The following is a 10,652-nucleotide window of genomic DNA, read 5'->3' on the forward strand; positions in this document are numbered from 1 at the left end:
TTCGGTAGCTAAGATCTACAAGCGAACGATGGCTGTTGATCAATGTGCTCTCTGTGTTAGGAAGGAAATAACTGTAAAAATGAAAAGCAGCCTTGCCTTAGAACCTACATATCACACCAAGGAAAATAGTCCTTCTGATTCAATTTAGAAGATATCACTTAAAATGTTGAATTGGTGAAATGTCTACCTAGTTTAAAAATTAGAAAGAATAAAACACTGAAAAGCAGCCCCCTAGATAACCACTGTGGTTGCTTGTTTATAGGAGGCATCATTTCTAAAACGTATTTCTAAAATGTTTATATTCAAAACTGTCAAGTGGCCAACTGTATTCAGAGAGGCAATAAAAGAAAGAAAACGGAGTATGACTTTTCTGATAAGCTGCCTTTCCTGGTGATCCCCTGTTCTGGCCTTACTTTCCTTCTTAGTCTGTTAATGTAAGGGTTTGCTACCATCAACTTGGTTTTGCCCTGCTCTGAGCAGGTTTCCCTCTGTGCTGTTTCTGCTTTAATTGAAAATCTTTGGTTCCCATCAGCATTCCATTGCAAACTCCGTTTTTCTTGAGAGCTCCTCTATGCTTTCCCTCTTCATTCTTACATTTTCTCCCATCTCTTGGTGCCTGTTGGCCTGTGCTAATGAAAACCATCCTAAACTTCCTTACGCTCGACTCTGTGCCTCCCTGTAGAGCCCAGTACTCTCCATCCTCTCTCCCTATTCTCTCTTTTCAACTAGTCGAAATCCTAGTGGAGGGAGACCATTAGAGATGAAACATCTTGGTATATATTGCTAGTTTTCTATGTCCCCTGACTTTTCTATGTTTCTGTTGAAACACTCTTGAGAAGTGTCTGATTTCGTTTTCTACATGGGTACCCTTTAAGGCTCAATACTGGAAAAGAAGGGGATCAGAGTGATCAACCCAACGTGGTATCCTAACGTAACAGTTAAGGAAAGCAACAGGCTTTGTGAGACAGCCAGTGATTTGTCCAAAGTCACACAGATAGTAAACGTCAAAGTCAAAAGTGAAATTAGGTCTCCAGACGTGTAGTTCAATACTTTCCCTCATTATTCCATGCTATTTTGAATCTCCTACTCAATTTAGGGGCAAAAGAAATCGAACGCAAAACTTTCCAAAGTTTCTTTTCTTACCTGACATGGTCAGAGAAGAGGAAGCATCCACTGCAGGTACCAGGGATGAGGAGACAACACTAGAGGATGTCCGAGTGGCTGCAGCTGAACGGCGCACGTGTCCAGTACAGAGGTCACTGGTTACTGGTCCAAACAGCTCCACGGAAACCCCAAGACTCTACCAAGTGGTAGTAGGTTTGGTAGGAGAGTGATGTCACAAAGCAGGCAGTTGAAAGGTATGAGAGAGCCAATAGGGAGGTCCGATCCCCAACAGGAAGGCGGGCTTGGGTGAAGAGAGTGTAGGAGAGCTAAAACAACACCTGAGTTTCTGAGCTCTGGGGAGGAAATCCTAGAAGACAGATTTACCTCCCCCAGGCTCTTCCATTAGGGAAATCATTGCAACATTTCTTACAGACGTTCATTAATACACTGAACTAAGAGTTACTTATATTCTACAGAGTATTCTATTTTATGTATCATATACTTAGAGCTATATAGATCTTCTTTAATTAATAATCCTTAGGAAGGAAAGAGCCATCTAGTTTGAACTATTACAGTTGTTCTGAAATCATATGTGTCTAATGAGTGAACTGATAGCAGCTTTTAAGGAGCCAAAGTAGGGATTAAGAAGCTCTCTTTGTAACTTGGTTCAAGAGTAGGGTGAAGTTTGTTGAGTGTACCTTGTGGAGAATGTTGTGGTCCAAGGCTCTTCTCTTTTAGTTTCTTCTCCTTGACTCCTACCTTCCTTGGGCTGGGCTAGGCTGGGGGCCAGGTTGGACTTGCGACTTAACATTTCTCTTCCGCTTTCTCTTTTTTTTTTTTCTTCCATTATGGGCATTGCTTCGAGGACAAGCCTTGATCTTGCATTGGACGTTACTTCCTGTCAACTTCCAGCAGCAGGAGTCTTCTTTTCAGTGCTTGATGCTTCACGAAATAGACTCTGCCCGTTGGCAGCAAATACCAGAGAGCTAGGAGACAGAGCTGGTTGCAGACCTTTCCTCTTCCAGCCTTTGGTTGCAATTGTTTGGCCCATAATTTGCTAGCTCTAGTTCCTTGGGCCACACAGGTATCCTGCCATCTCCAGCTCTTGTTATATGTGAGAGACATTCTGAACACTGTCCCTTTTTCTTTGCACAGAAGTATATACAGTGTGGCAGTTACTGTAATCTCCTCCGCCTTGCAAACAGCCACTCTAGAATCTTGGACCTCTAGGACTCTCTGTCTTGCATGCTTGGGGGCAAGGCCAAGCAAAATGAAGAGGAGAATAATTAGAGAAAGAGGAGGACGTTGGTGGAGAATTGGGAGCAGGTAAGGTGAAAGGGCACAGGAGAAAAGAGATGCATGTAGACTTTTTGGTTTCTGTGGGAAACAGGTTGACACACTTGGGCCTCATTTGGTATTAACAGAACAGAGAGTTAAAGATCTAAGTAGCTAGATAGTGTGCAGCAACTGCCATGAAGTCTGTACACTGAAGAGAACAGTCTCACATCTAGTTTTCATTTTGTTTTATGTCATAGTACCTTATTTATAGCATTCACTGGTGTGTTTGTAGAATACAGATGTTTTCAAATGCTCTGGTTTTGTCTACATGGTTATCTCCTTGTCCTGTTTGTAAGGAATCCAACATTGTAAGACATATTGCATGTTTTTCTCTTGACGATTGTTGACCTTGAAGCGTCATGAACTAACTTGAGCTGTTGGATTCTGTGGAGAAACGTTCAAAAGGGTCTGTGAAAAAGGCACTGTGGTGAGTCGCATTATGCACCCGAGCGTAAGGAGCAGATATCTGCCACCAGCCCAGCTTGGCCTGGATTGCCTCTGTTTTAGTTCCCCTGGTTAGTGCTTTTCTCCCTAACCACTCTTGTGACTGTGATAATGTGAGTAAGGGCGGAGTTGCTAATGATCTATGTGTGAGGTAAGCTGGTTTGAGGGAGGAAATCTATGGACCTAGTCATTTTCCTTGGTGGTAAGCTTTCAGGGGTGCAGAGATGGATCTTCCTGGGGCCTTTTCTGGTCCCAGGAAGATATCGCATAGATGGGACCTCCCAAGACACACATTGAATCTTTAGGCCTGTTTTTCCTATTATGAGGTACGAACGAGTTTCTTCACTGATGGGGATGATGCTTATCTGAGAAGAAATTGTGAAAGGTGGTGTAGTGTAGAGGTGTGGCTTAAGCTTTTAAGTTTTCCTCCAGGTTTTTCCCCTAAGCTTCCTACTTCGGACGGCCTACTTACATGATACTAGTAGGTGATGTCCGGCTAACAACTTCCTAAATATACCTGCAAGCCAGATCAGTGTCTCTTTTCTCTGTATTCCCATGGAAATCAAGAGTCCCGCCGAATTTTCCATCGAAACAGTTGATTTGTGTTGTCTCTAGGAATTCTAAAGGGCGTACCGTTGCTTCCTAACCGGTGTCATTTGGGAGATCCGCCTCTGTACGTTCAAATGATTAATTTTGAGACTTTGCTCATGTGTGCAGTAAACCCTTGAATTCCCTAAGACCTTCCTTTCCTCCATCTCCTACCCCATTAAGCCCGCTTCAGTTCATCTCCTGAATTTCTTTGGAATCTGTCAGCCAGCTCTTCCTCAACTTCCTAATACTGAACTTGCCTGTCTGTTGCGATTAGGTCCTAACTGGTGTCCATATATCTTGTTTCCTTCCAATCCACTCTTCACACAAGAAACCTTCAAAGCAAGTTGGAACGTTGCTCATAAACATCGCTCACAAACATTGTTTTGAGAATAGAAAACACACTGTTGGCCTTTAAGACTCTGCGTGGTCTAGAATCCTCTCTGCTTCTCTAGCCCCATCTTGTGCCACTTTTGCCCTCACTTTCTATGCTTCAGATACACTGAATTAACCTTAGTTCTCACTCATCTGACTGAAGTCAGTTCAGATACTATTTTTCACTGTGATTCCTAGCATTAAGGAATTTGATTATCAGGTTTTGTATGAGGACTATTTCATCAGGGGTACAGAAGTTCTGGCCATCTCTGGTTTTGGATATCCCTTATTTGTTGAGACCTTTGCGTTGTTTGGTTGCCTTTTGTCTGTTTTCCAGATGGGAAAACAGGAACAAGGGAAGTATAGGTTATTACTAGGTGGGGTTGAACAAGTGGAGCAGCAAACTGCAAAGCAGAAAGAAGAGGGACGTACTATAGAGGGATATGACTTCCATTCTCAAGGCGCCTGCATCCTGTGCAGGGAGACAGCCTAACATAAAATGTGCCTAACAACAAATATATTGACTTCTTACTAAAAATCTCCAGTTCATAGAACGAGGGGTTTGTACCTTCTCCTTTAAAAGTGATAGTCCTGGGACTTCCCCGGTGGTCCCGTGGTGAAGACTCTGCGCTTCCAATGCAGCAGGCGTGGGTTCAATCCCTGGTTGGGGAGCTAAGATCCCACATGCTGCGCAGCCAAAGAAATTTTTGTCGAACGTTATACTCCTGTATTGTTGGCTTTAGTGGTTTAGATTTTGTTGTACTGTTAAGAAGATTTCAGTTTATTTACCGGGAACAAACAACACATAATGTAAAAATAGTTTCCCAGAAACGATTTCCATCATTCTCTTCTTCCCTTTCTCCCGCAGACTGGTGTTTCACCTTGACAAGTTCTCTGTCATTCCATAGGAAAGCTGTCTGGCTTGGAGGTTGCAATCCCAGGAATTTTTCATCAGCGGGGAAGTCTCCATCACTACAGAGGAATCAAGGGAGAAGTCAGTCCCTGGTAAGTGAGATGCTCCCCCTAAACACCAACACAGCAGTCGTGTACCTTTCAAGGGGTTCAGGGGCAAGATGGGCAAGGCATTTCTACTAACTCTTCTTAAGGATCACGGACAGTGCCCTATGCTACGAGTAAGCGGTGACTGCTGTAGTTCTTACTGGTGATCCTTTCCTGTCACTGATTCTCGGCCTTCTTTGTATTTCATAGGACTGTTGTCAGTCCAATACAAAATGAGTCTTATTTTTAAAAACCTGAAATGTTTTACAGAGCCTAGCATTCTCATATAGGGTCCTTTCCATTCTCCCCACTTTCCCGAGAGGCCAAGAACACTTCACACCATGAACTAGGAGAGGGGGTAGAGCCCTTTCTGATGAAATACATCAACAAAGACAGAGCCTTAGCCTGCTTGCTCTCTGGACAGGATCTCGGACCACAAGGTCTTCAATCCTGGTATAAATGAAGGAAGTGAGGACAGTTCAACTGGCACTCTGATAACAAGAGTTCGGAAACACCTTCCAAAGAGACTATAGCAGTAGATGAGGGAAGGGAGTGCTACAGTGTGGCAGTACAGGGGGAATGATCGGCTACAGCAGTGAAAAGTGTGGTACCGATTGGTGTGCTCTCGGGGTTCTTGTACATGTAGCATAGATGACCTCTACAGTGGCCCTCCCACCTTCCCACCTGCATTAGGTGTTGTTTTTTTTTGTAATTTATGTTTATGTATTTATTTACTGTTTGAACTTATTTATTCTACGTATTTATTTTTTTGGCTGCACTGGGTCTCTCATTGCTGTGCACGGGCTTTCTCTAGTTGGCGGCTAGCGGGGGCTACTCTCGGTTGCGGTGTGCGGGCATCTCATCGCGGTGGCTTCTCTTGTTGCGGAGCATGGGCTGTAGGCACGTGGGCTTCGGTAGTTGAGGCTCACGGGCTCTAGAATGCAGGCTCCGTCGTTGTGGCACATGCGCTTAGTTGCTGCACGGCATGTGGGATCTTCGCAGACCAGGGCTCGAACCCGTGTCCCCTGCATTGGCAGGCGCCACCAGGAAGCCCTAGGTGTTCTCATATAGAGTCTAAAAACAGAGAGCACTGAGAGAAGGTAGTGGTTATTAAAGGCTCAGGATCTAAATTCTACCTGTCTCTACACCCCTTCCCAGCTGTCGATTTGACCCCATTTTTGAATGCTGACCTCATTGTTCAACTTTTCTCTGCCGTCTGTATACTCACCTTGAAAACTTGTTTCTGTGATGCGTTGAGCAGACACAGGGTGGCAGATTGCAGAGGTGGAAGCTGGTGGTCGGATATTTGTGGGCTGAATCTCCTTCAGTCCCATTTCCCATTTCTGGTTGCCCAGAGGCCCTACTTCCTGTGTGTGACGCCGAGCCGTAGGATTGCGGGGCAGGAGCCAAGTTCTCCCATACAGTAAAGACCCCAGTGTGCCTTGGTTATAGTAATATACCTGGCTTCCTTCCTGGCAGGGAAGTGACAGGCGGCTATGCCCCTGCTTTGTTCGTGGGCCTCCTGATCCAGCAGTTCCTTGGCTCTGCCCCTGTCGTCAGCTGCCCCTAGGATAACTCTGAGCCCTAGCCACTTCTCTGGTAGATTTCCCTATTCCCCCACTACAGTCACACCTGAATAAGGCAACTCAGACCTTTCAGAGATGTGTCCTGAACCTCTTGTTTTCTGAAATACCTATCTGGTGGTTGTGAGACTTAAGGCCAGCGTCCCCGAGAGACTTTTTCTATTTCTCCTAGTAAACCTAGACTCATCTTCTGTCACCTTCAACTCTACTCCAATTGTGTTCTTTCAACCCAGACCTCTGACCCTGCTTTTTACTTCTGCCATTTCATCCTCGCTCCTGCTTCCTTTCCTAAATCCATACGTCTCTTTTGGCCTTCCTAGCCCTGGGCCAAGTTCCTTCCTCTTTGCTCAGTTTTTACCCCTTTCCTTCATTCTCCCATCCAACTTTCAGTCCTTCCTTTCTCACGCCCCAGTTAGCAGCATCTGAAAATTCGAAAGGTTTGTTACTCGTCTATTAATTGTATTCCATTTACTTATTCAGTTCTATACCTGTCTTACCTGTGTATGGAAGAACAGCTGGTAGCCAAGGTGGCACCAAGAATCCTAGCAGCTCTCACTTGACGTATCCGTAGTAGTCGGCAATTTCCATTTCGTTTTCCCTCTCGGTGAAAAATTGCAGCTTGCCCGAAGAGGTGTATCTGGCAGCATTCTCCCGTTGTTGTTGAGCCCGCCTCTTCATGGCCTCTCGCTCTGGCCTCTGCTCTTGTTCGATGGGCTTTGACATGACTGGCTCAGGCACGTTGGGTTCCCTCCATGGAACTCGTTGCTTGCTGAAGTCTTGGAGTAGAAATTGGGTTTGGAGCTTGGGTGGGGACTGGCGCTTATTCACAGCAGGGGGAACAGGCTCCCGCTGGAGAGGAGCGCCAGATGAAGTTTTGGAGGGTGCAGGCCTAGGAGCAGCAGACTGAGGGACACGAGGCTGGGTATGGTTGGTCCAAGCCGGTTGGGTTGGGTTGGTCACAGTTGGCTGAGCTGGTTTGGCGGGGCCTGGCAAAGAGGCAGGAGCTGGCTGGGATGAATTGGCTGCAGCAGGTTGAGCTGAGTCAGTAGAACCAGGCTGGGCACGGTAAGCCCCAGCAGGCCGATGTGAGGCCAGAGACTGTGGCCTCCGAGGAGCGGGTCGAGCTTGAGGCTTGTCCCAGGCAGAAAAAGGCAGAGGTATCAACTTGACCTTCCCAGGAGGAGGCCGCTCATACTGGGCTGGAGACGGACACTCTGTTTCAGCACTGCTGTCTGGTTTCTGGGCTTGGACTTGCGTTTTCTCAGGACCCTTCCCCTCACGTGGGGTATGCCGCCATGGCTGGATAGCTGGGGGTGGCTGGGGGTCTTTGGGGTTGCTTGACTTTCCCAAGAGCCGACAGGAAGAGAGCCCAGTTTTCGTCTCATTCTTCTTCCCCAGCGGCATGAAGAACCTTCACAGACTCCAGCATGCGCACGCCAAGGGAGGTTCGAGGCTTTGAAAGCTCTGTTGGAGAAGCTCAGTTTGGTGTTCCTTTCGCTTCGTGTGGGGGATTGCTGGCTTCTCTTCTGCCTTGACTTTGTTCCCTGACTGCTTGTTCTCCTCAGCCTTGTTTCTCCCTCTGGTCCTTTTGGTCTTTTCCTGCCCGTGGCTCTTAGTTTTGCTGATCTTTCTGGATGCAGCTTTCTGAGGTTTGCCTTGAGAGTGCTTGGCCGTGTTCACAGGAGCCCTGTCACTGACTGCAGCGTGGCATGTAACCACTTCTCCCCCTAACGGGCACTCTGGATTCTTTGGCTGGATTTTGGCCTTGGGAGCGCACTGATAGGCTCAGAGGCTTTCTGTTTGTTCTTCCTGGGTTGATCAGAGGGAACCTTTATGACACTTGGCTTTTCCTGCACCTGATTCACCTTAATGGCTCTGGTGTCCTTTAGCTTTGATCACGTTGGGGCCTTGGGATTGATCAAGATCTTTCAAAGGATTAAAGAGCTGGGGAAGGTGAATATCCTCCGCCAGTGTAGTAATGTCTGCAAGACCACTGCTAGGTTCAATCCCATTTTCAAGTGTCCCTAGGTCCTGACGACTCCGGCTGTTCTCTCCCAGATCAGCATTTTCAGAACCAGGCTGCTCCTCTTGGGCTGAGGGGATCGGTGCAGGCCAGCGGCTGTGAATATCAGGGATTCCATAAAGGGAGTAGTGGAGGATCTTGGTTCTCTGTTGGGATCTGGTAGGCATCCAGAGGCTTTGAAAGCTTGGTTTTGATATCATCCACGTGCTTACTCTCTATTTGTCCCTGGCTTGGAGCTGGAGGCAGGGCCAGGAGACGCCTGGCACTCTGGACTGGAGCTGTCACTGAAATGTCCCCAAGTTCAGATGGTGGGTTACTCTCAAGTATGTGGCTGTTTCTGCTACTGCAGGACTTGGGGAGTTCTTGACTTTGTGTCACACAAAACGTCTGGCTTGGAGGTTGCAATCCCAGGGAATTTTTCATCACCAGGGGGGAGGTCTCCATCCCTACAAAGGATCAAGGGAGAAGTCAGTCCCTGGTAAGTGAGATGCTCCCCCTAAACACCAACACAGCAGTCGTGTACCTTTCAAGGGGTTCAGGGGCAAGATGGGCAAGGCATTTCTACTAACTCTTCTTAAGGATCATGGACAGTGCCCTATGCTACGAGGTAAGCGGTGACTGTTGTAATTCTTACTGGTGAGCCTTTCCTGTCGCTGATTCTCGGCTCGCTTTGTATTTCATAGGACTGTTATAAGTCCAATACAAAATGAGTCTTATTTTTTAAAAACCTGAAATGTTTTACAAAGCCTAGCATTCTCATATAGGGTCCTTTCCATTCTCCCACTTTCCCGAGAGGCCAAGAACACGTCACACCATGAACTAGGAGAGGGGGTAGAGCCCTTGCTGATGAAATACATCAACAAAGACAGAGTCTTAGCCTGCTTGCTCTCTGGACAGGATCTCGGACCACAAGGTCTTCAATCCTGGTATAAATGAAGGAAGTGAGGACAGTTCAACTGGAACTCACATAACAAGAGTTCTGAAACACCTTCCGAAGAGACTATAGCAGTAGATGAGGAAGGGAGTGCTACAGTGTGGCAGTACAGGGGGAACGATCGGCTACAGCAGTGAAAAGTGTGGTACCGATTGGTGTGCTCTCGGCGTTCTTGTACATGTAGCATAGATGACCTCTACAGTGGCCCTCCCACCTTCCCACCTGCATTAGGTGTTCTTTTTTTTGTAATTTATGTTTATGTATTTATTTACTGTTTGAACTTATTTATTCTACGTATTTATTTTTTTGGCTGCACTGGGTCTCTCATTGCTGTGCACGGGCTTTCTCTAGTTGGCGGCTAGCGGGGGCTACTCTCGGTTGCGGTGTGCGGGCTTCTCATCGCGGTGGCTTCTCTTGTTGCGGAGCATGGGCTGTAGGCACGTGGGCTTCGGTAGTTGAGGCTCACGGGCTCTAGAATGCAGGCTCCGTCGTTGTGGCACATGCGCTTAGTTGCTGCACGGCATGTGGGATCTTCGCAGACCAGGGCTCGAACCCGTGTCCCCCGCATTGCATTGGCAGGCGGATTCTTAACCACGGCGCCACCAGGGAAGCCCTAGGTGTTCTCATATAGAGTCTAAAAACAGAGGGCACTGAGCGAAGGTAGTGGTTATTAAAGGCTCAGGATCTAAATTCTACCTGCCTCTACACCCCTTCCCAGCTGTCGATTTGACCCCATTTTTGAATGCCGACCTCATTCTTCAACTTTCTCTGGCGTTTGTTATACTCACCTTGAAAACTTGTTTCTGTGATGCGTTGAGCAGACACAGGGTGGCAGACTGCAGAGGTGGAAGCTGGTGGTCGGATATTTGTGGGCTGAATCTCCTTCAGTCCCATTCCCATTTCTGGTTGCCCAGAGGCCCGACTTCCTGTGTATGACGCCGAGCCGTAGGATTGCGGGCAGGAGCCAAGTTCTCCATACAGTAAAGACCCCAGTGTGCCTTGGTTATAGTAATATACCTGGCTTCCGTCCTGGCAGGGAAGTGACAGGCGGCTCTGCCCCTGATTTGGAATCTGAGATGGTGTTCCCTGAGCAAGGCTGGCAGAAAGCGATGGATGTAGAGGGACCATGTTCTTGGCGTCTGAAGTTTTATCATACTGGGCTGCCAGAAACATGGAGGAGGCAGCTGTGTGGCGGTCAGTGAGTGCCAGAGTAAAGTCTCCGAGTGAAGAAGAATTCTTTTCAGCTGCTTCTATCCAGGTGTTT

General features: G+C 47.2%; 1 protein-coding gene across 11 annotated transcripts in view; it reads left to right on the forward strand.

Moving 5' to 3' along the window:
• The window catches only part of LOC309622342 (uncharacterized protein), a 38,308-nt gene extending 33,335 nt beyond the window's left edge, over positions 1–4,973 (forward strand). For 2 of the 11 annotated variants that reach the window (XR_014240730.1, XR_014240737.1), the window contains one exon: positions 4,718–4,964. Coding sequence is in view for 1 of the 11 variants with exons in the window: in XM_082409442.1 (XP_082265568.1) it covers positions 4,718–4,735 (18 nt within the window). In the remaining 10 variants the exon portion in view is untranslated. Of the gene's footprint in view, positions 1–4,717 lie in introns of all 11 variants that reach the window. The other 9 variants (XR_014240731.1, XR_014240734.1, XR_014240733.1 and 6 more) reach the window with 6 other exon arrangements.
• Positions 4,974–10,652: the final 5,679 nt, after the last annotated feature.

The sequence above is a fragment of the Balaenoptera borealis genome (assembly GCF_965194805.1).
Source record: "Balaenoptera borealis genome assembly, contig: HAP1_SCAFFOLD_2203, whole genome shotgun sequence".
In the NCBI taxonomy this organism is placed as follows: Eukaryota; Metazoa; Chordata; class Mammalia; order Artiodactyla; family Balaenopteridae; genus Balaenoptera; species Balaenoptera borealis.